This window comes from Myotis daubentonii, chromosome 2, assembly GCF_963259705.1.
Source record: "Myotis daubentonii chromosome 2, mMyoDau2.1, whole genome shotgun sequence".
NCBI lineage: Eukaryota > Metazoa > Chordata > Mammalia > Chiroptera > Vespertilionidae > Myotis > Myotis daubentonii.
The window spans coordinates 197,803,395-197,829,733 of NC_081841.1; the positions used below are offsets into that span (position 1 = coordinate 197,803,395).

Sequence of the window (26,339 nt, forward strand, 5' to 3'; positions counted from 1 at the left end):
GTGTGTGTGTGTGTGTGTGTGTGTGTGTGTGTGTTAGATTAGAATTCTACTCTAACTCCAACCAACTTCAACCTACTTCTTAACTGTATAAATGATTCTTAAGTCAAGTTCTGTGTTAATACCTTCCAGCTAAAAACCACAAGGAACCCACCTGCAATTGAACAAGTTTGGTTTCTTACAGCTTCTAGTCAGTGAGATTTTACACTATGGGAAACTGTGAAACATCTTAGCTCCAGGGTTTTAGAGACTAATTATAGGACTTGAGCTTGTGTTAAAGTAGGGTTTCAGGAAGTGGATCATTGCTCTGAATTGGATGTTTTCAGGAAGTGAAAGTAATTCTGTGATAAGATATATTAATAAATCATATGTGAAGAAGGAAAACTAGAGAGTGAAGCTAAAGCTGTACTCTCTCTATATAAAAGCCTAAGCGACCATCTGACCGTCCAACTGGTAGCTAGGTTGTGCAATGACCACCAGGGGCATACGCTCAACACTGGAGCTGCTGAGCTGCGGTGACTTGGCAGCGGTGGTTCTAGGGTGATGCACCTGAAACCAAAGAGGAGGGAGCCAGATTCCAGGGTGTGTCACCCGAGAACCACCCTCTCCCAATCTGGGACCCCTTGGGAAATATTGGAGAGCTGGTTTTGGCCCTATCTCCACAGGCCAGGCTGAGGTACCCCACTGGTGTACAGATCCATGCACTGGGCCTCTAGTTGGTAATAAAACAACAGTAACTCATATTGGCTGGATGAGAGGGATGTTTGGTAATTTTGTTGCTTGGACGATGTTTATTTCTTGTCTTCCTATGTTCAGAGATGATTTATGCTGTGGACTTTTTTTTTCTTGATCTGCATAGTCACTGAATGGCTTTACCTAAAGTTGATATTCTTATACTGGCCTGTATTTAACAGGTAAATACCATGGTCTAGCAATGAGGGCAACTTAGCTTGTATCAACTTCAAGGCCTTGCTGTAATATCAGACCTTCAATGAATGCCAGAGGCTAGTTTTCTCTCTTAAATTTTCCTCTTTTGCAAAAAAGGCAAAAAATCAGAAATAGAAAATTGATCCTCCCACCCCTAAAATTGTTCTAACATATCTATATTTTCAATATTGCTAACATTTTATGCTGAGTAGAAGGTTATTTAGAGAATATGGTATGTAGTTGGGCTGGGATTAGTCTCTCTAGTGCAGGAGAATTTGTTGACTCCTCTGAAGTAGCAATGGATGTGTGGTTAACTTATGACCTCAAACAGAATTCATGGACCAAATAAAAATGTTATGGTATAACATGTGCCACAAACAGATATGGACAATAATCCATTAGACATGATTTTTAGGATATCCATTTTGTTAAAATAGTGCATATACATTAAATAATGGACATAGCAATAGCCCCACAGTATATAATTTGTTTACTTTTTGTTTATTAATGCCACTTTGACCCTTGAACTCTTACTTTTTAAAGTACTCAATTAAAAGGTAAATAGATGTTAAATTTAGCTTAGCAAATATTTAGGAGTTTAGATAAAAAATATTTAGGAGTTTAAATGTAAACAGTTTATTCTTGTTTTTCATTATATAAAACTAGTGGCCCAATGCACGGATTTGTGCACATTGAAAGGAAATTATTTAGAAGATGGCTGGTGGGGCGGGACTGGGTGAGATGGGCCAGACAGGCCCTGGAGCCAACCTCCCACAGTCCCTCCCTGGCTGGCTGTACCAGGGGCAGCGCCAGGGCTCAAAGGGCATCTGCAGTCACCACTGCTCAGCAGTAAAGCAGATTTGGGCGACAGTGTTCCAGCAACAACAAAAGCCAAGGCCAAAAGTGGAATTACCTTTTTTTAATTTAAATTTTTTATTGTTGAAAATATTACATATATCTCCTTTTTCTCCATTGACCTCTCCCTGGCCACTCCCACCTCCCAGCACATACCCTCACCACCTTACTGTCTGTGTCCATTGGTTATGCTTATATGCATGCATACAAGTCCTTTGGTTGATTTCTTAAGCCCCAACTCCCCTCCCCTCCCCTGCCTTCCCTCTGAGGTTTGACAGTCTGTTTGGTGCTTCTCCATCTCTGGATCCATTTTTGTTCATCAGTTTATGTTGTTCATTATATTCCACAAATGAGTGAGATCATGTGATATTATCTTTCTCTGACTGGCTTATTTCACTTAGTATAATTCTCTTCGTGTCCATCCATGCTGTTGCAAATGGTAAGTGTTCTTTCTTTTATATAGCAGTGTAGAATTCCATTGTGTAGATGTACCACAATTTTCTAAACCACTCATCTGCTGATGGGCTCTTAGGCTGTTTCCAAATCTTAGTTATTATGAATTGTGCTGCTATGAAGATAGGGGTGCATATATTATTTGTGATTGGTGTTTCTGATTTCTTGGGTTATATTTCTAGAAGTGGTATTACTGGGTCAAATGGGATTACTATTTTTTTATTTTTTTGAGGAAATGCCATACTGTTTTCCACAGTGGTTGCACCAGTCTGCATTCCCACCAGCAATGCATGAGGGTTCCCCTTTTTCCACATTCTTGCCAACACTTGTCATTTGTTGATTTGTTGATGATAGCCATTCTGACAGGTGTGAGATGGTACCTCATTGTCATTTTAATTTGCATCTCTGGGATCATTAGTGACTCTGAGAATGTTTTTATATGTCTCTTGGCCTTCTGTATGTCCTCTTTCGAAAAGTGTCTATTTAGTTCCTTTTCCCATTTTTTTTTTTTGGATTGTGTATTTTCCTTTTGTTAAGTTATATGAGTCCCCTATTAATTTTGGAGATTATTAATGCGTTTTCTCATTTTCTGCTTACTTTCATAATTTTTGTGCTTCATAGTGCTATCATTATGATGTATTTTAGTGGTTATATGTTAATATTTATTAAGTAAAATATTTCAAAGTCTTTACCCATAATGGTGAGAAGTAGGTATTATGTTTAAAAACTGAAAAGAATAAACTTTGTTAATTTTTAGTATAGGATAAACTGGAAATTGATTATGTCTAAGAATCAAAAAAGTAAAAGAATCATTACAAAAATATCAGGTTATCTAGGAAGTAGCTCATCATTACTAAAATGTTCCATTATTATCAATGCAGATAAGACCCTCATTTTTTTTTGTGTTTCATAATTAATTGCATATAATTTTTTTCAGAACTTTGGTGTTTTATTTAAATCTTTTTGCTTTAGAAATGATATTCTAATATTTATTTGTATTTAAAACTAATGATTTTCATTTATTTGTAAATTATAGTGATGTGATGTGTGGAAAATTAATATGTAAACATGAAGGTGAAAATATACTTGAAAGTAACAGCGCCATTATTATTTATACTAATGTAAATGGAAATATCTGTGTCGCATTGGAATATAAATATGATCATGCTGAAAGCTATAAGATGTGGGTAAAAGATGGAACTGTTTGTGGTACAAATAAGGTATGTATGCTTTTAGTCTCAAATGACTTTCTAATTTATACTCTATTTTTAAATGCATGATTAGTATTTTCCTCATAATTTAAGTACACATTCAATTTCATAAAAAATAGAAAAATTTTAAATGAGAAAAAACTAAAAAAGAAAAAATATATAATCTGTTTTCATGCATATATGATATCACCATGAATATTTTATTACCTTTTTTAAATTTTTTTTTTTACGTTCACTGATCTGAGAATCATATCGTTCATTCACTGTATTTATTTTGTGAAATTATAATACACAGAGTATTTCTAATGTTATGACCTATCTTATGATATAATTACTTTAAAAAAATAGTTGTTAAATAATATGTTACCACTTAAGTGATAACAATAATCCTATATAGTAAAGAGGGAAGATGCTAATTGACCATCACACCCTCACAAGATGGCGGTGCCCAGTCCCCTCAGCCCCTCCGGGGGCTTTGGCTCCTCCTGTACCCCCCACTGACTGAGGCTCATGCAAGCAGGGCCGGCTGAAGTGTAGGCAAGCCTTGGATGGCATCTGCCCAGCCTCCCAGGGCCAGCCCAAGGCTCAGGTAACCAGCGCTGGCCAAGGCTTGTGCTGTTGGCAGTGGCAGCAGCAGAGGTACGATGGGGGTGTCGCCTTCCCCTGATTTTCAGGTTTCCTCCCACCCCTGAGGGCTCCTGGACTGTGAGAGGGGGCAGGCCAGGCTGAGGGACCCCCCTCCAGTGCATGAATTTTTATGCACCAGGCCTCTAGTCTATAATAATCTATAATAAGAAAAGCACAATAGGTTAATTAGACGAAATGTTCTTCTGGATAACCTTCCGGAGGAAGCCAGGGCTGTAAGGAAAGACTGGGTTCCTGGTGCCTGCCGGCGGCCTGAGAGAAGCTGGTGTCGGCAGCCGGGGGACTAAAGGCCTACTCTTGCAAAAATTTTGTGCATCAGGCCTCTAGTATAGAATGAATAGAGTAAAGCAAAAATTAATAGAAGGCACATATACGATGAGTAACTAGTCTATTTTTATGAACATTCTATCCAATCTCTCTCTCTCTCTCTCTCTCTCTCTCTCTCTCTCTCTCTCTCTGAGAATGTAATAGAATCTACAGACATTGTATATACACTAGTAGCCCGGTATATGAAATTCATGCACATTAAAAGGGAATTAATTGCCCTAACTGGTTTGGCTCAGTGGATAGAGCATCGACCTGTGGACTCAAGGGTCCCAGGTTTGATTCTGGTCAAGGGGATGTACCTTGGTTGCAGGCACATCCCAGTGGGGAGTGTGCAGGAGGCAGCTGATCGATGTTTCTCTCTCATTGATGTTTCTCACTCTCTATCCCTCTCCCTTCCTCTCTGTAAAAATTCAATAAAATATTTTTTTTTAAAGGGAATTAATTAGCAGAGATATTTTAATATTGTTATTTGCCCTTTCTCTATAATAGAAGTGTGAGAGATGAAAGGAAATTAGTAAAATGTATATGAAAATAATATGTAAATGCATTAATAAATAAACAGTAACAGAAGGATATAACAACAACAGAGGCATGATATGAAAACAACAAGAACATGATATAAAAACAACAGTGATGCAAACAATGACTGATGAAGTGATTAAACTTATTCTAATATCTCCCTGTACACCACATTAAGATTGAAAACACTTTCAGAGTGCTTGACTAATTTCCCTTGTGATGAAGTACTTAGAACTTTAACTGTAACATTACATGCTCTTCAAACTTGAGAGAAAGCAACATATAACTGACCATGGGCAAAAACGGGTTCAGGTAAGGCTATGCCTACTTTGTCTAGAGCAGTGATGGCGAACTTTTTGAGCTCGGCGTGTCAGCATTTTGAAAAACCCTAACTTAACTCTGGTGCCATGTCACATATAGAAATTTTTTGATATTTGCAACCATAGTAAAAGATTTATATTTTTTGATATTTGTTTTATATATTTAAATGCCATTTAACAAAGAAAAATCAACCAAAAAAATGAGTTCGCGTCTCACCTCTGACACGTGTGTCATAGGTTCACCATCACTGGTCTAGAGTTTGTCCTTGTGATTTATCAATAGTCATCACAAATGTTGGCATCACGGGAAACTGTCGTTGAATCAATTTAAATGGGAGGCCAGTGTCAGATGGGGACAAATCAATTCTTGGAATCAGAACAGCCTCTCCCTCTGAAGATCCGGGTAATACTTCAGCTTCGATAATGTTAGGTTATAATCTTTTGGTAATAAATCTGGTACCATTACAAAGACCCCATTTATTATTGAGATTTATCAATAGCATGATGATTGCACCCACTTTCCATTTTAAATTATGACACGGCATTCCCGAAGGAGTAATACTATTAAGAAATTTGACGAGAAAATTTTCCTTGTCAGCATCATCTGTGGAATCAATGGAATCATCATCACTCAAATATGTGTGAAAATCTCCATCAAATATATCCAAAATTTCTTCATTTAATTTTTGAACATGCTCATTTTTTGGACAAAGAATTGTACGTTTAGATATATGTTTAATATTATCTATAGCAGTGGTTCTCAACCTTGGCTGCACATTAGAATCACCTGGGAATCTTTTTAAAATCCTGATTCCTGGGCCTCATCCTCCGGAAATGGTTTCTGTGTTATGGGGTGGGGCCACAACATTAGTAACAAAGAAACAGAATTTAAACCTCATTGTGGGGAGACATTATAGTGTTTTGGACAGGTTCAAGCCTTGCACTGACTAATTGCCAAGTGCAAGTCCAATCTTGGAGGGCAGGGCCCTCCCAGCACAATTATAGCCAACAGCTGTAGTTGTAAGCTTGAACCTATGGTCTGAACACGTGGCCCCACGTGCCTGAGTGATGTAGGCTTGATAGAGTTCAGGTGCATGTAGTTGAGTAGGATTGAAACCCAGGAGAATGTTGTAAACATCTTGGTCACACCCTTACTTTGCCTAGTAGCATCTGCTATAAAATAAAGGCATGGCTGTGAGCATGGTTGCTGTCTCTCAGAGAAGCAGCGTCTCACTGAGACCCAGCTTTCATTCACTTGTCTGTCTTTTCTAAGCCTTTCAGCCGCTCCCACTCAGGTTCAACCCTGGCCATGCTGGCGCGCGGCACACTTTAGAAAGATCTGCCTCCATGCTCCGAGGGCGGGTTCCTGCCTCAAACCCAGCCCTTACAGGAAATAGCTTGGGGGTGGGCGCAGCCATTGCCAAGACAACCCCTGCAGGACTGACTTCCTTCCGCTTGGTCTCAGAGGTTCTTCTGGAAGTGATGAACACCACCCATGGTTTTTATATAAGTAGATTCTTTTAGGACATCAATATATAACATACTTATGTAGCTATACTAACTGCATATTTTTTACAAGAACATCCCATTCTATTATCTAATTTTATTATCCACTAGAGGTCCAGTGCATGAAATTCATGCATGGGAAGGAGGGAGCAGCCTATACCATCTCCAATTCAGGACCCCTCGGGACCCTGGATATTGATTGGGCCTAAACCAGCAGTCGGACATCCTTCTCACAATCCTGGATGCTGGCTCCTAATTGCTCACCTGCCTGCCTTCCTGGTCACCCCTAAATGCCCCCCTGCCACCCTGATTGCTCCTCACTATCTCTGCATGCCAGCCTGGTAGCTTCTAACTCCCCCCACCCCCTGCTGACCTGATCTCTTCTTACTGTACCCCTGCCATCCTGGTCACCCCCAACTGCCCAACTCTGCTGGCCTGTTTGCCCCCAACTGCCCACCCCCACCAGCCTAGTTGCCCCTCACTGTCCCCACCCTGCTGGCCTGGTTGCCCCCAACTGCCTTCCCCTGCCAGCCTGGTTGCCCCCAACTGCCCCCTCTGCTGGCCTGGTTGCCCCATGCAGCCTGCTGTACAATTGTTTGGTCATCCCTCACTAACCCCCCTGCCAGCCTGGTCATAGGCAGCCATCTCGTGAGGATGTGAGGGTTAATTTGCATACTACCTCTTTATTATATAAGATTGTACAGATGTATATGTATCAGAATTTCTGTCTTCCTACATTTTTGCTCTATGAAATATATGTCACTAAGGTATATATACATAAGTACACAACAAAGCTGGTTTAAATTATTCTTAAATCTAAATTTTAAGTTACAAATTTTCTCTCATCTAATAAGAAGTATAATGCATTAAATTACTTGATGAAGAATATAGGGAAAGGCAAAACATAATTTCTTTGGGAGCAGAATAGTTATTTTGGAAATGATGAGTAAAAATTTATGTTTTGGTTGTAACCAGGAATAAATGAAATCTTAAAATTTTTCACATTTTAATTGTAAATCATTATGAATGTATACATGTGTATAATATATTCTTTTCACCTGATCTTGTGGAAATACTAGAAGCCCAGTGCACAAATTCGTGCATGGGTGGGGTACATTCGGCCCACCCCAATGGGGATCAATCAGGGATGGGGCCAGACGGGGTATCTAATGCTGGTAGCTATAGCTTTCCTCCAGCTGGATCTAATTATACTTTAAGGATGGTCAAAAGAAAACCCACAACAGAACTGTTTTGCATTTCAGAAGCCATGAGATGAAGTTATGTGTTGTTTGCAAATGTATATCAAGATGGATGATGACTCTTTAATGATTTTTATGTTCTTCCTGGGGCACTACCCTTAGTTTTCCAATATGATCTTCATGTCTGTTTGTTTAAAAGTTTTTCTGTTTTTGAATTTGCCTACCCTTCGCTGTTGCTCCTGGTAGCCTGTGGGTCCTCTTAGCTGCCCCATTTAAAGAGAGATTGAAAGCTCATCCAATTTGCAAGGCACTGCAATTTCACAAAATCCCCATCCAGCCTCTCTATACTCCTCAGCAAAGGCCCGCAATCCCGTTAATGCTTAGGTTGCTTTTTTGGCTAACTTGGAAGGTATTCTGGGGCTGTGGGACATGGAGGGAGAATTCCACACCTTGGCTGTAGTATTAGCAGAGCCCTCTGGAGACTCTGGTCAGGGTCAAAAGGGACTGATAATTATTTTCTTGTGCTTACACTAAATGTACATGCACCAGGGAGCCAGGCAGTAATATAGAGGTGTTGGAGGCTGACCATGGGAGGGGCCATCTAGAGGGAGGGGCCTCAGGTGGTTGGCAGCTGTCCCCGCCCCCTATCAGGGTGTTGGGGGTCAATCGGGGGCTGGGTTGGCCGGGGAGGGAGGCAAGTGGGGCCTGGATCAGGCTGGTTGGCTGCCACAGTGTGTGGCATAGCCACCAGTTGTTCTGGTTGTTCTGGTTGTTCCACAGTAATGGTTGCTGGGCTTTTATATATATAGATTTGTCATACATAATAAAATCTTATTACAACATTACTAATATTAATTTTAAAAATTAGGAATAAAATTATAAATGAAGAATTGTTATCCCAAATTCTCACATAAAATTCAGACATTTAAAAAACTTTGTAATAAATTCGCTTTTATAAAATTCACTTTGCAAAAATTTCCCAAATTATTGCATAAACTGTCTTTAATTTTTAACTCTCTATTATTTCTAAATAATCTACCACAGACTGTATAAGTGAGGAATTGCACAGGGAACAAGAACCACCAAGAATGGTTTTATCCACCAAGAATGGCTTAAACAGGATATGGATTAAGCCATTCTTTTGTCATGCAAAAAATTGTCCATTAGAGATGTCATGGGGTTTCATCATATCATCAATGATCCAGACTCAGTCTAGTTTTTCAGCTATAGATCCTTTTCTGGTAAAGTGATACTCTTTCTTATGTTTTCAAGATGATTAATGGAACTCCAACTATCTTCACATTTCAAGAAGGATTATTGTAAGAGCAAGTGGGAGGAAAGGGTGCACCAAGGTGATACTGTATCAAATAGACATCTACTTCAGCAGTTTGAAATCATGCTACTGTTTATCATTAAAAAAAATACATGATGATGTTGAAGAAGTTTCTGTTTCAAGGTAGAGAGATAGAGAGACTGGATAGAGATTTTGGAAGGTCTTAGCCAAGCGGTGGCCACAAAATGTTGGCTTCATGTATATTATATCTTGCTTTTAGCAAAAGATGATCAAGCTAGCTGCATATTAGTACTCAAAAATTTTTATGTATTCTGCAAATTAAAATATCATTTTTTTACATATTAATATGTAAATGTTCATCTGGATTTGAATGAACACTTTGTCACAAGAAATTTCAAAATTCCTTTTATCAACAAAAAAAATAGCAAGAAGTATTGAATCCTACACATATTATTTTAATTCTCGGACATTATAAAGCTCTATATGAATTTTTTTTCAATAAATACAGCCAACTCTCCATATCCACAGTTTCTCATTTGTGGATTCAATTAACAGTGGATTGAAAACAATATTTTTGATCCACGGGTGGGAAACCACAGATGTGGAGGGCTGAAGGTATGTATTCTTCTATGCCATTTTGCATAATGAACTTGAGCATCGATGGATTTTAGAACTAATTTTGTCCGTGGATACCAAGAGCTGACTATAGTTAAGTTTTGGGGGAGTCAAAAGTTATACTCTAATTTTCAACTGCAAGTGAATCAGCACCATTACCCCTGAGTTGTTCAAGGATCAACTATATTGTTCTTACAATATGAGCTTAGTGTTATTACCTTTTATCCTAGTTTATAAAGAACTGGATATAACATACTATTTTTGATGTAAAATATGCATGAACATAAGATATATTTCTATTTGTATGTGTCTTATTTAATATGTTTCAAGAATGTTTCATAATTTTCATCAATAAGTCTTTCTACTCCTTGATTAAGTTTATTCCTTAGTATTTTATTCTTTTTGATGCTATTGAAAAAGGGACTGTTTACTTAATTTCCTTTTTAAATTGTGCAGCATTGATATACAGAAATGCAACTGGTTATTATGTTACATAATAATTAAAAAATAATGCACACACCTTAAAAATACTTCATTGCTAAAAAATGCTAACCATCATTTGAGTCTTTAACAAGTCATAATCTTTTTTATAGTAAAGGGTCTTTTCTTGGTATTGATGGCTGCTGACTGATAAGGATGATCATTTTTGAATGTTCAGGTGGCTATGACCATTTCTTAAAATAAGACAATAAAGATTGCTTCACCAATTAACTCTTCCTTTCATGAACAATTTTTCTGCGTTACTTGATAGCATTTTACCAACAGAACTTCTTTTAAAATTGGAGTCAATCTTCCAAAGCACTGCACTGCTTTATCTGCTAAGTTTACATAATATTCTAAATTCTTTGTTGTCATTTCAACAGTTTTCACATCTTCACCAGGAATAGATTTCATTCCAACAGACCAACTTCTTTGTTCATTCATAAGAAGCAACTCCTGATCCATTAAAGTTTTATCATGAGATGGTAGCAACTAAGTCATATCTTCAAGCTCCACTTCTAATTCTAGTTCTCTTGCTATTTCCACCACACCTGCAGGTGCCTCCTCCACTGAGGTATTGAACCTCTCAGTCATCCATGGCCGTTGGAATCAACTTCTTTTAAACTCCTGATAATGTTGATATTTTGACCTCTTTCCATGAATCACAAATGTCCTTAATGACATTTAGAATGGTGAATCATTTCCAAAACGTTTTCAATGTACTTTGCTGAAACCCATCAGAGGAATCACTATTATAACAGCGATAGTCTTTCAAAATGTATTCCTTAAATAATAAGACAGTCTGTGGGCTACAGAATGGATGTTGTATTAGCAAGCATGAAACACACACACACACACACACACACACACACACACACACACAATCTCATTGTTCATCTTCATCAGAGGTCTTGGGTGTGCAGTAATATTTTAAAATCTTTTCTGTGCTAGCCAGTTTGGCTAATTGGATAGAGCCTCAGCCTGCAAGGACTGAAGGGTCCCTGGTTCAATTCCTGTCAAGGGCACATGTCTCAGTTGCAGGCTCAATTGAAAAAAAATAAATAAATAGAAGAAATATTTTCTTCTGAGCAGTAAGTCACAACAGGGGCCTTAAAAGATTCAGTAAACCATGTTATAAATAGATGTGCTGTCATCAGGCTTCATTGTTCCATTTATAGAGTATAGTTAACATGACTCTTAAGGGCCCCAAGATTTTTGTCCCAAAAATGTTGGGGCCTCCAATAGAGGCCATTGTAGGATGATTAATTTGGCAAATTAAAAAATTGTGTGTCTCAGGGAATAGGGAGACTTGAGGAGAAGGGAGTGAGATAAGGAAACAGCCAGTCTGGTGGAGTGGTCAGAACACACACAACATTTATTGATTACATGTGCCATCTTACATGGTCATGGTTCATGGTACCTCAAAACAATAGCAATGGAACATCGTAGGCACTGATCACAGATCACTATAACAAAAATAATAATGGAAAGGTATGAAATATTGTGAAAGTCACCAAAAAGTGACACAGAGACAAAAAGTGAGCAAATGCTATTGGAAAAATGGTGCCAATAGTCTGGCTTAACGCAGGGTTACCACAAACCTTCAGTATATATATATACAGATTCTGTAAAGTGCAATAAAGTGAAGCACGAGAAAATGAGGTATGCCTGTATTGTATTTTTCATCATTTTTATTGCTTTTTAAAATTGCTATATCTTTGTTGATATTCTCATTTTGTTCATATCAGTTTTCTAATTTCCTTCTATTCTTTTTCTTTTTTTTTCAATCCTCACCTAAGGATATTTTTTCCATTGCTTTTTTAGAGAGTAGAAGAAAGAGGAAAAGACAGAGAGAAATATCGATGTGAGAGAAACACATTGATTGGTTGCCTCCTGCAGGCGCCCTCACCAGGGTCTGGCCAGAAAGGAGCCTGCAATCAAGGTACCTGATTTGACCGGTATGGAATCCCGGGACCCTTCAATCCACAGGCCAATGCTCTAGCCACTGAGCAAAACTGGCTAGGGCTAATTTCCTTTCATTATCCAGTTTTCATTTATCTTCTTCAGCAGATGTAGTATAGTTATTTAAAAATAACATGCCACTTCACTTAAATGAGATATGCTTTTCTGTTTCTTTTTATTTCTTGTGATCTTTTAAATAAAACAATCACTTCCCCCATTGTTTTCAGGCTGGATCTGGGCAGGGACAGTCCTGTACTAATTTGTTGGGTAGCTCTGACCCTTGGCATCAGCCTGTGGAGAAAGCTGTGGTCTGATAACTTTTGTAATATGCATCTTTCCAGGGCCTCTGTATGACTTTGTTGATTTCCCACATTTATGAATGCTTTAAATGCCTTATTATTCCAAATAGTCCCATGCAAGCATTTCTTTGGGGCTTTAAGTGATCTATTGTATGTCTCCACCAATAATCTCTTGCCCCAGGTGTCTTCAAAGTCTAAGTCTTCCTGAGCAGTGTCCATTGCATCTCTCCATTTGAGATTTAAATTAGGTAAACGAGACAAGTCCTCAGGAACTTCTCAGATGTAATATTGAAAATATGGTCTTTTCTGCTCCCTTCAGTGTAGGGCGGGAATTGGGAACTCAGCTTCTTCAAACCAAGACTGTGCCAAAGGAGCGACACAAGGTTGAACAAAAAAGCCACAAAGGTTTCTACCTTTTTGGCTTTCTCTGGATTGGGATTTGCTTGGTTGCTTTAGATCTTAGACTGCTTCCCTAGTTCCTATAGGTTTCCTTCCTTCCTATCTCCCTTCCTCCCTCTCTTTCTTCCTTCTTTTTAAAAAAATATCTCCAAGGGAAAACAACTTGGGACTTCCTAGTGCACTATTTTACTCTTCAGATTTTTTTTTCAAGATTAGGTAAAACCTGCTCATAAGTGTCACTGGTGTAGGGTCATTTAAATCCTATATGTCTGGTCACTGATGGCCGCTGGAATAATGCTGGCTTCAGTATTTGATTCTTTTGAGAAATCACATTGTCTCGCATTTTCTGAGCTTAAAAATAACTTTTACTTTATTTTCAGTAACAACGATGTGTTTATTTTAAAAGAATATATATATATATATATATATTGTTTGTGTTACTCATCATTTTAGGCACTCCATACAAGAATGTTTCTGCAGAAACCTACTATGCCTAAGTGACAAGAATAAGAAGATGCATTATATTTCTTGTCTCATAAAAATTAAAAATATATATATGTTTAAGAGAGTTTGATGAAGAACAATTATTTTCATTATATTATTCTTATGTGGAGATAAATAATTTTTGCAGTTTTATAGATTCTTCCTTTGGATGGTGTTTCTCCCTAGCCTTCCTCCATGGTATAACAGAAGTAAACAGGCTAAATCAGAAAAAAATAATTTCATTGCACAGAAACAATATCAATAATTCCTTCTCAACTTTCTAGTGTGACTCAAAGAATTTATTTAACAATTCTAAGAATTAGGTTTATCTTCTTCTAGACAACAGCTTTGATAATTATATATCTAACTTCTCTGCCTAAGTTCTAGTTAGTTGTTAAGGGATCATTCTAACAGAACAGATATGTTTTTAACTGAAGGAACACTAATCTCTATCCAGAGCTAGAACGTTTAGACTATTTCCACATCCACTCAAAATAACCTGACTATACTTGTCATCAGTATATTTCTTTCTAAGTCTTAGAGTTATGTGTTGCTATAATTATCAGACACTATCAATAATATATTCCCCATGCTCAGTAATGTTTAGCAAAATCTGTGTGAGCAGATTCTATTCACTCTCCGGCCTTAAAAATTAGTACATTATGGTCATACATATTTCAAGAGAAAAGAATCCCAAAGAAATATTGCCAATGTTATTTAGAAAACTTTTGTAAAAATAATATTTCCAATTATGTGTTATTTGGTTTATTATCAGTTACCCTAAGGCTTTCTATGAATGCAGTAAACGTTATTTTTCATTTTTAAAGCATAGTCTTACTTAATATTACAAGTTGAAAGAAGTCTTAAAAAATATTGTAAATATTTTAAACTTTTGAACTTAATGCCCAGCTTTCCCTATCTCAATTAATTGTGCCGCAACCAAAAGAGTTAGACAAGCTAGAAACCTTGTTGTCATTGACCCATCTCTCTTTCAATCATATATATCACTAAACTTGGGTGGATTAAACTTTTTAACTATATCTCAAATACAACTACTGGTTTTCATCTAAAGTTTAATACCACTCAATTTCACTCTATGGTTATTTTCCTGGACTATTGTAATGACATTCTAATTTATCTCTCTAAATTTTCTTCTGCCGTTCCATCTTCTTTTCCAAAACCTACTTTTATTGGCTTCCCAATTTCAATTGAATCTCTAAATAAAACCAATTGCTTATAAGTAATAGGCCAACTTTCTGATTGAGATCAGAAGGTCCTACACAAACCTACCGTAACAACTTCAGTCCCATCACGCTTAGGGATATTTTTGGGGGGTCTATGTTTGTGTTTCTATGTTTTTTACTGTAATATGAACAATAGAATTGTGTGTGTGTGTGTGTGTGTGTGTGTGTGTGTGTGTTCAGGGCCAAGCACATTGTAGAACTCAAATATTAATCAATCATCCAATGGCTGTTTTCTGTGTAACAGCTACATTGCCCTTAATATTTTTCAAAGGTTCCATACTATTTCCAATGTAGGGTCATTTTAAATATTATTTCTTTTTCTACAAGTACCTTTCATTTCTATGCTTGATTAAATTCTGTTCAATGTTAGTACTCCATACTATTTTACTTTTCTCATATATTAGTAAATTCCCTGTATTTTTAATATAACTATTTTTTTCATTACACGAGTTATCACATGTTAATCTTTGATTTTATTTATTTCAGGTCTGTACCGTCCATCCCAGCAAAAGCAGGGAAGATGTTTTTAATGATTTGTTTACTCTCAGATAATCAGAGTCTCATCTAGTGCTAAAAACATAGTACCACTATAAATTACTCACTGATCCTTAGTATATTAATATTTATTCTTAAACCAATATCTCTTAATTAGATGACAAATATAGATGCCATTTCAGTTAACTTATTTTGGCTTATTTCCTTTTTAGTTGTGCAGGAAACAGAAGTGTATAGATAATGACTTGGGCTATGACTGTACTCCACAAAAATGCCACAATCAAGGTGTAAGTACCAGTCTTATGACACACAAGAATAGGTATCATTGAGAATGATCCTAGGAAAGCACACACACAGATAAACACACACACACACACACACACACACACACGCGCGCGCGCGCGCGCGCACTCATGTATTCATAAGCCACATAAGAAAATTGGTCTTATCTGACTTAAGTATTATTTTAAAATTCTAGTTGTACGCAAATAATTTGAACTATTTATATTTTTTCCTGTTTTCAGGTATGCAATAATAAAAAAAACTGCCACTGTAATCCCAAATATTTACCTCCAGATTGCCAAAGTGAAAAAGATTCATTTCCTGGCGGGAGTGTTGACAGTGGCAATTTTCTAGCTGTTGCAACAACACCAGCCCAAGCCCGTAATCTTGGTAAGTAATAAAAGCTAATTGAAAACACAAAACACATCTTAACTTATTTTAACTTTTTTTTTCTTTTTTTTAAAATATATTTTATTGATTTTTTACAGAGAGGAAGGGAGAGAGATAGAGAGTTAGAAACATCGATGAGAGAGAAACATCGATTAGCTGCCTCTTACACATCTCCTACTGGGGATGTGCCCGCAACCCAGGTACATGCCCTTGACCGGAATCGAACCTGGGACCTTTCAGTCCGCAGGCCGACGCTCTATCCACTGAGCCAAACCGGTTTCGGCTATTTTAACTTATTAAATTAAAGAAATACATGCTGCTTTGTCTATAGATTTATATTTAGATTATGTCTGAACATCAAATAATAAATCATATATAGTTATGTTTTTTCTTTATTGATTAAGGTATCACACATGTGCCCTTATCCCCCCATTGCCCCTCCATCCGCCTACTCATGCCTTCACCCCCCTGGTGTCTGTGTCCATTGGTTAGGCTTATAGGCATGCATACACGTCCTTTGGTTGATCTCTCCCCCTTGCCCCTACCTTCCCCTACCTTCCCTCTGAGGTTTGACAGTCTATTTAACTTATGTTTTACTTACAGAGAGTAATGTAATAGCAGAGATAAAAGCCAATCAGAGAATGGTGAAGCAAACTAGAGATTAGCAACAGCAGAAATTCATTACTTCTTGGGCCTACTGGGACAATAAAAGGAGGTGGCATTTCTGGAACTAGAATCTGAGCCATGTGGAATGACATAGAACTTTAGTCAAATCTATATATTAGTATGTAAATTACAAGGAGAGGTGCTGTCTGGCATGAGGTAGAGATATGGAGCATTCACAGCCATTATTAGTGATGTAGGAGAGGAAAGGGGATAAAAACCATGGATATTTTACTCTTCTGATACTCTAAATTGTATCCAGTGACTTCCATTGGCTAAATCTAACGAGAAGACAAAAAGTCAATGAACTGGGGGAATGTAGTATCCTATAATTGTTTTTGTTCACTGCAGGAATGGACCTTGGAGCAAGCCAGCATATCCAATGATGCATAGGGCCAGACTTGATATAAAAACCTAAATTTGCATATAATTAAAGCAGGTTTTACCAGATTTTGTGCCAAAGGTAGTTCGTAACATTTCCACATTCATTTCATTGTTTAAGACCATGTGTAATAGATTACTAAATTATAACAATATAATATTTAAGCATTATCAAACTGTTTCCATTTTAGTAGTAACAATTAACTGGCAGTAGCTTATGTTGAAATCAATTGAAATTAATTGCTTCTGTTCATCCACACACATGCCATTTCCCCAATGAGCAGAGGAGACCACTCTTTTGCTTGAATCTAGGTTGACCTTAGTGATATGATTAATCAATAAAATGTTCAGAAGTGAGATTCTGAGACTGCCATAGTCTTACTATAGATTCTGACTGGGTCTTTTAGAATATAAATTCTGGGTTCTCTTTCTTGGACCACTTATTCTATTGAAACTCATTTGCTCTGTATGAAATTTGATTACATTGAGGCACAAAACCACAACTACACAACTAAGCCCTTCCCAAATTGATGACCCACACAATGATCAATTTTAAATGAATTTTTTAAGTTACTAAATTTGTAGTTGCTTACACAGCTCCCTCTATCTATCTATCTATCTATCTATCTATCTATCTATCTATCTATCTACTATCTAGCTATCTATCATCATATATCTATCACATCTATATATCTTTCTGATATATAAATGAAAATAATTTGATACCAGAAGGTGTACTTATATAACAAGTATCTAAATATGTGTGGCATTAGCTTTGGCATTGGATGATGTGTGGTAGAAAGAACTGTAGGAAACTATTGAAAACTATCAGTATATGATAAAACTGTCCTCAGAAGACAGTTGGTGAGCAATTCAAAATAATATTATTATAAGTTGGAAAATTTAGTTTTATTATGAATTAATAAGTTACGTGGCATCATTACTGCCTGTGGTAAGGTGGAAAATATAATTCATATTTCTGATTTTCAAGATTACTAGGTAGATTGTAAAGATTTACAGGTAGGTGACTTACATTACCTATGATTAAATATAAGAAGATGGCAATAATCAATTTTTAAGGAAAATGTAGAGCAAAGGTAAAGCAGTTATTTATTTAATTTTTTTGGTTTGCAAAAGAAAATAATTATTCCTATATGTTTTAGAAAAATTTTCTTAAAGTAAAAAATGTCTAACAGCCAAATTTTAGATATTAAGCAATAAAATTTGTTCTCAAATAAAATTAACTCAAGCACATGAATGTAAAAACCCTTCTGTGACAATCTCAGTAAAACTTGAAGTGATGCCTCTTAGATATCTTTATCTAAACAAAATCCTTCTAAGTATTGCATTGGAATGCCTTACAAAACTCTCAAATAAAAAGGCTACTTAAATATGTTATTCCATGGCAGCCTCACCAGCCCAATATAGAAAAATGCTTATCTCAAAAAGATTTGTGGGTGTGGCCTTTATTTAATAGGGCATTATTATTATTATTATTATTATTATTATTATTGTCTTGCATTCTTATATAAGTTTTTTTATATGTGTTTATTAGAGCCAAATTGACAACATATGCTGGGGAACAAATACTCAACTGCTTCCCAGGGTGTATTTTTATTTGATACACAAAATATTCACACATTTTAAGAGAAATTATATCAGTTCAGACTGAAAGTGATCTGAATAGCATGTACGCTCTTTGAGTCCAATCAATTACAGGAAAGAAGCTACTCAGATATGAAAGGGGCTATTTCTAATGGAAATAGTTATAAATAAAAGGGTAGTATCAAGAAACCAGAAATACAAACTTTTTAGATCTGTAGGTTTATGATTTTTCAAAATCACCACCAACACAAATTTAAAAAATACAAGTCTAAATGGAAAACATACAGATTAATTCCACTAAGTATTTTCAAGGAAGAAATACTATTTAAAATAGCTAGGTTGGAGAAATCCTAGCATGTCATTGCATGAGGTAAACATAACGCTGGTGCCAAATTCAGACGAAGTTTAAAAAATTACAGAATAATTTATTTCATGAACATAGATATAAACATTCTCAAGAAAATATTTCCTTGTGATATATAGTTATCTGTATTGAAAAGATAACAATCCAGACTATCTGGGGTTTATTTTAGGGACACAGGACTGTTTTATCATTTGAAAGTCAATCAGTACAGTTCTCTAAATCAACAAAAATTTTTAAAGTATATTATTTTTTTATTTCATGCAGAAAATTCATTTGACAAAAATTCATCACCTAGTCATGATTATTTTAAAAAAACAGTAAACTACTAATATAAGTACACTTCATCAATCTGATAAAAAAGCAGCAGCAAAACTACATAGTTAATATATTTTACAATGAAATATATATATTATTTTTCCCAAAATATTAACAAGAGAATAACGTCTGTTATTACTATGTCTATTCAACATTTCACCATAAGCTCTAGCCAGTGAAATACATTGCAAAATAACAAGAAATTAGGAGCATGAAGATTGGAAAGAATTAAATAAGACATCAGATGATATGGGTAATTACATAGAAAGTCCTGAAGAATCTACAAAAACTCTTCCAGAAATAATATTTTCTGAAAGTTCAAAAAAAAAAATGTTCAGAAATCATTATTATTATTATATAATAGTAGTAGTAAATGAAAACCAACCATTTACAATACCATAAAAATAAAAAAAATATTAGGTATGAATTTAACAAATAATATGCAAAACCTTAGCACTGAACTAAAACAAAATGTAGATAAATATTAAACACACGAATAAATGAAGAAACATGCCATATTAATCAATTGCAAGGCTTATTAATACTAAAATTTAAATTCTCAGCAAATTAAATCTATAGATTTAAAAAAGCATAAAAGCATGCAGCATTTTATGTTTTTTGGTTTTTAAATAAGTTTACTGTTTATATTTTTATTATTATTACTAGAGGCTCAGTGCACAAAAATTTGCACACACGGGAGGGTCCCTCAGCCCAGCCTATTCCCTCTCTCAGTCTGGGACCCCTTGGTTGATGACCACCTGCTGTCTTAGGCCCACTCCCTGGGGATTGGGCCTAAGCTGGCAGTCAGACATCCCTCTGGCAGCCCGGGAGCCCTCAGGGAATGTCCACTTGCCAGCGGGAGCAGGCCTAAGCTGCAGTCGGACATCCTTAGTGCTACTGAGGAGGCAGGAGAGGCTCCCACAACCACCGCTGTGCTAGCAGCCATCAGCCTTGCTTGTGGCTGAGCAGAGCTTCCCCTGTGGGAGTGCACTGACCACCAGGGGACAGCTCCTGCATTGAGCATCTGCCCCCTGGTGGTCAGTGTGTGTCATAGTGACCAGTGATTCCCAGCCATTCTGCTGTTAGGGTCAATTTGCATAGTACCCTTTTATTATATAGGATAGAGGCCTGGTGCATGGGAGGGGGCCGGCTGGTTTACCCTGAAGGGTGTCCCAGATCAGGGTGGGGGTCCCGCTGGGGTGCCTGGCCAGCCTGGGTGAGTGGCCGATGGCTGTTTGCAGGCTGGCCAAGCCCCCCAGCAAGGACCCTCACCCTATGAGGGTGTGGCCAGCCTGGGTGAGGGGCTGATGGATGTTTGCTGGCCACGGCCCCCCGGCACACAAGTTCCCAGTGGAGGCTAGCTGGAAGCATGTATCTGGGACTTATTTAGCTTCTATAATTGAAACTTTGTTGCCTTATATGGAGGCCACAGCCGGCCAGGGCACTCAGGAAGCTTGGCTGCGTCTATCGCGGGGGAAACCAAGCCTCGGCTTGCTCCAGCTCTGTGGCTGCCGGCTGCCATCTTGGTTGGGTTAATTTGCATATAGTTGCTCTGATTGGCTGGTGGGCATGGCTTGGGCTTAGCAGAGGTACAGTCGATTAGTATCTTTGTCTTTTATTAGTGTAGATTTTTATTGTCTAAAGTTTTATATATGTCTTCTTTTCCCCAAATTAACCCCTCCCCCCAGCCATTCCCACCTTGGGCAAGCCCCCACCGCCCCAGTGCCTGTGTCTATTGGTTATGCTAATATGCATGCATACAAGTCCTTGGGTTGCTCTCTAACACCCTACTCCCCTACCATTTGTCTCTGGATCTATTCTTGTTCATCAAATTATGTTGATCATTATATCCCACACATGAGTGAGATCATGTGATATTTATCTTTCTCTTACTGGCTTATTTCGCTTAGCATAACACTCTCCAGTTCCATCCATGATGTTGCAAATGGTAGTAGTAAAAGTTCCTTCTTTTTTATAACATCATTGTATTCCATTGTGTAGATGTATCACAGTTTTTTAACCTACTCATCTGCTGATGGGCACTTGGGCTGTTTCCAAATCTTAGCTATTGTAAATTGTGCTGCTATGGACATAGGGGTGCATATATCCTTTCTGAATGGTGTTTCTGGCTTCTTGTGATATAGTCCTAGAAATGGAATTACTGGTCAAATGGGAGTTCCATTTTTAACTTTCTGAGGAAACTCCATACTGTCTTCCACAGTGGCTGCACCAGCCTGCATTCCCACCAGCAGTGCAGGAGCATTCCTTTTTCTCCACATCCTTGCCAGCACTTGTCATTTGTTGATTCTCGATGATAGCCATTCTGACAGATGTGAGATGGTATCTCATTGTTGTTTTGATTTGCATCTCTCTGATAATTAGTGACTTTGAGCATGTTTTCGTATGCCTCTGGGCCTTCTCTATGTCTTCTATTGAAAAGTGTCTATTTAGAACCTTTGCCCATTTTTTGATTGGATCGTTTATCTTCCTTTGGTTAAGTTGCATAAGTTCTCGGTAAATTTTGGAGATCAAACCCTTATCGGAAATAACGTTGGCAAATATGTTCTCTCATGCAGTGGGCTTTCTTGTTTTGTTGACCGTTTCTTTTGCTGTGCAGAAGCTTTTTACTTGGATGTAGCCCCATTTGTTTATTTTCTTCTTAATCTCCATTGCCCTAGGAGCTGTGTTGGTAAAGATATTGCTACGACATATGTCTGCTATTTTTCTGCCTATGGAGTCTTGTAGGATCTTACATTTAAGTCCTTTATCTATTTTGAGTTTGCTTTTGTGTATGGTGTAAGTTGGTGATCTACTTTCATTTATTTGCATTTATCTGACCAAATTTCCCAGCACTATTTACTGAAGAGGCTATCTTGATTCCATTGTATGCTCTTGCCTCCTTTGTCAAATATTAATTGAGCATAATGGCTTGTGTCGATTTCTGGGTTCTCTGTTCTGTTCCACTGGTCTATATGTATGTTCTTGTGCCAGTACCAGGCAGTTTTGAGAACCGTGGCTTTGTAATATAGCTTGATATCTAGTATTGTGATCCCTCCTACTTTGTTCTTCTGTCTCAGGATTGCTGTGGCTATTCGGGGTCTTTTTTTATTCCATATGAATTTTTGGAGAGTTTGTTCTAGATCTTTGAAATATGCTGTTGGTATTTAATGGGGATTGCATTGAATCTGTAGATTGTTTTTGTTTTTATATGTTAATAATTTGATTCTATAATAAACAAAAGAGCACTTAGAATAATCAAACAACTCTGAAAAAGAATGACAATGAAGGACTATTTAGTCTATTTGTCTCATTGCCTTATATTGAATTTAGTATAATATAAATTTAGTTTATAGTTAAATTAATCAAGACAGTGTGGCATTTGTATAGGATAAATATGCAAGTAGATCAATATAATGAAACTAGAGGCTTGGCGCATGAAATTCATGCACAGGTAGGGTCCCTAGGTCTGGCCTGCGATCAGGGCCAATCTTCTCCAGCTGCCAGGCCCACCTCCCCGACCCTTTCCCACGCCCCACTGCTGCTGCTGCTGCTGCTGCTGGTGGTCACCCTCTGTGTGTGGGACAACTGGCAGGGCAATCAGCCCACATTCGCCGCCACACACCCCTAGTTCCCAGTTCCCCATTGGCGATTGGATCCTACTGTCTGGGAGGAAGGACTGAGAGGTTAGCTGTTCCTGCCTGTTAGCTAACCCCTCCCCCCACCACCTCTGTGTGTGGGGCAACTGGCAGGGCAATCAGGGCCCCGGTGCCTCCTGTGTCTGCCACCACCCACCCCTGGTTTCCGGTTCTCCATCAAGCTGTCTGGGCCTGTGGGCTGGGGGCAGCTCCTGCATTGAGCGTTTGCCCCCTGGTGGTCAGTGGACATCATAGTTGGCCAGTCATTCCACTCTCTAGTCAATTTGCATATTATGGTTTTAGATAGATAGATAGATGATAGATAGATAGATAAGGAGGCTATAAATTTATCCATTAATATAAGGTTAGTTATTTTTTCAAAAAAAAGTACAAAGATAGTTTAATGTGTAAGGAAAGACATTTCAAAACATTGTACTATTACAACTGGATACCAACATAAGCAAAAACAACCTAAAAAATCTCAAGTTAATTAACTATTGATATGGAATAAATCTAAAGAAAGAAGCTGAAAGTATAAATCTTCTTGAAAGAAACAGAAAAAATTTTATATGACCTTGGGATATAAAATAATTTCATAGATAAAATATAAAAATATATATCAATGCAATAATAGAAAATTTGGACTTTACTAAAATTTTCTTAAATATACATTATTTCTTACTAAAAATAGAAATTGAAAAAAACTCACTTATACAAAGATCACACTTTCATTCTTTTCATCTATATTACCAAACAGTTCTAAACAGAGTACATGGATAGAAGATGCTCAATCAAAAGCAAGGGATAGAACTATTATTGTCAGAATTAGAAATCTCCTTGGGCACTAAAACTGTCAACTTATCTACTTCATTAAAATATTAATTATAAAATCATTAAATAGCTAAAAGTTTATTCTAATAGTTATATTGAAAAACAAACATGTCTTTGCTATATTCCTCATAATTACTTTTAAATCATTGTTTTCTTTCCTAGAAAGATTCTATGTTGAGAATGTTTATCCTTCCAAACCTACGAGATGGCCATTTTTCCTACTCATTCCTTTTTGTGTTATTCTCAGTATTATGATAATAACCCTGGTAAAAGTTTATTTACAAAGAAAGAAATGGAAAACTGAGGACTATACAAGCGATGAGTATATTGATTTTATACCTAAGATTTATTATTTTTATAACTTGTTAATATTCATAGTAACTTATTAATAAATAACATTATGAAAATGTTACAAGTAATAATTCATATTTAATTTTATCTTTATATGGAAATTTAATACTTCCTAATATATTAAGGATTAATATAATGAATAATGAACATAATCTTTTTAAATGTCCAAAATTTTAATTTTAGAAGGAGTTGGTGGTATAGTGGTGAGCATAGCTGCCTTCCAAAATTTTAATTTTATAACAACTTGGACTCTGTTAGGGGTAAAATTAAGTCAAAATTACTTCTAGTTAATGTTTGTTTACCTCTTTTTATTATTTCATCTTAATTATTAACTATGTGTTGAACATTACCATTTTATTTTTGATATTTATATATTTCAAGGAATTTTGCATACACTATTTTATTAAAAGGTAGCAGAGAAATCCAGGAGAGTAGTTAGTGAAATACATCAGTCAGAGAAAGATGAATACCATATAAATTTCACCAATATGTGATATCTAAAGAACAAAATAAGTAAATAATCAAAATTGAAAGAGACTCATAAAGAGAATAGACTGATGGTTGCCAGAGGGATAGAGGTTGGGAGCTAGGTGAAAAAGGTGAAAAGATTAAGAAGTACAATTGGTAGATACACAATAGTCATGGGAATGTAAAGTATAGCATGGGGAAAATAGCCAATAATATTGTAATAACTATGTATGTATGGTGCCAGGTGGGTACTGGGAATATTGTGGGAGCACTGTAAAAGATATGATTGTCTAACTGCTAGGTTGTATACCTGAAACTAATACAAAATAATATTGAAAGTAAACTGCAATTGAAAAAATTAAATAAATAAATAAAAGAAACAGGGCAGAAGATAAATGTCAAAAAAGTTTAAAGTTATTTAGCTAATAGCGTTATAAATGTAAAAATATCTAAGTTCATTTTCAGGTAAACTTATATTACTGTGCTTTCTTTCTCATGTTAGTCTTAATTACCAGTGAGAGATTATTTCAGTGATAAAGTAGTCTCAAGTAGTGGCTGCTCCCAGATCTCAGAAAGGAATTCAAAACTGTTTCAGTACAGACAGATAGTGCAGAGTTTTGTACTGTAATTTTCAAAGAAAATATAATTTTAAGTGATTATATTTGTTTTTAAATGTATAGGGAACTTGAAAGTGAGAGTGAACCCCAGAGTAGCCTGGAAAACAGAGACTCCATAATATCATAGTGAGTATAAAATATTTTAAGGATAAGATGAAGAGACAGAGAAAATTTAATGTATTAGATAAATGTAAATAATACAAATATATATTAAATGGTGGTAGTCATATAGATGGGTATAATGACAATTAAATTGGAGAATATTTTTCAATGGTGTAGGCTGCATCACGATTAGTAAGCATAAATGGTATTCAATTCATCATTTAAAATTTCTTGCAGTGTTATCTTTAAACATTTTTAAATGATTTAATGGTTTAGCATTTATGTATTCAAATATTGGTTAAAATAAATTACATTATAGAACTCTATAATGAGGTTACCCTTATGCTATTTGTTGAATTAACCACAATTTTTAATTTTATTGGGCATACAGGTGACTTTTCCCCTTTATTTTTTCAGAGCAATTATCTTTGATGAACAAGAAAAATGGAAAAGAAAAAGTACATGTATTTCCTGATTGCCTCAGATTCAAAACCTGCATACTACTGTTTTGACCTGACAAGAAAAAATAGAATTCTCATGTATAATTTATGTTATATTGTATTGTTTATATATCATATAGCATTTATATATTTAATTCTACAGATGAGTTTTTAGAATACACATTTTAAAAGTTATCTAATGCTAATTCTGTTAGTCAGTAGAAACTAACTTAATCAACAGGCATGAAATGAGGAAAGGTTACAGTATAATAAATGCAATGCCATAATTAAAGTCCACTGCTACATTTTTTATTGCAGAGTTATGTAGCTATGTTGTTATGTTGTTATGATGGTCCATAGCCAGTCAAAAGAAAACTTGATATAATTTAACATTGAAAGATTTAGTAGACATGAAGAAGAATATATTATAATGTAAATCAAATCATCAACCTAAGAGAAAGCTACAATAATATATATGCATTAGTTAGTGTTCTCCAGAGAAATAGAACCAATAGATAATTATAGATAGATGATGATGATGATAGATAGATAGATAGATAGATAGATAGATAGATAGATAGATTAGATAGGTAGATGATAGATAAGTGATATATAGTTGAGGATATCTATTATAAGAATTGATCCACATGGTTATGGAGGCCAAG

At 36.2% G+C, this 26,339-nt stretch overlaps 1 protein-coding gene across 1 annotated transcript in view; it reads left to right on the forward strand.

Moving 5' to 3' along the window:
- Window positions 1–25,259, forward strand: part of ADAM2 (ADAM metallopeptidase domain 2) — a 78,807-nt gene extending 53,548 nt beyond the window's left edge. Inside the window, exons 16-20 of the mRNA XM_059681098.1 lie at window positions 3,269–3,452; window positions 15,443–15,517; window positions 15,755–15,902; window positions 23,859–24,018; window positions 25,196–25,259. Coding sequence (XP_059537081.1) covers window positions 3,269–3,452; window positions 15,443–15,517; window positions 15,755–15,902; window positions 23,859–24,018; window positions 25,196–25,259 — 631 coding nt within the window. The remainder of the gene's footprint in view (window positions 1–3,268; window positions 3,453–15,442; window positions 15,518–15,754; window positions 15,903–23,858; window positions 24,019–25,195) is intronic.
- The last annotated feature ends 1,080 nt before the right edge of the window (window positions 25,260–26,339 follow it).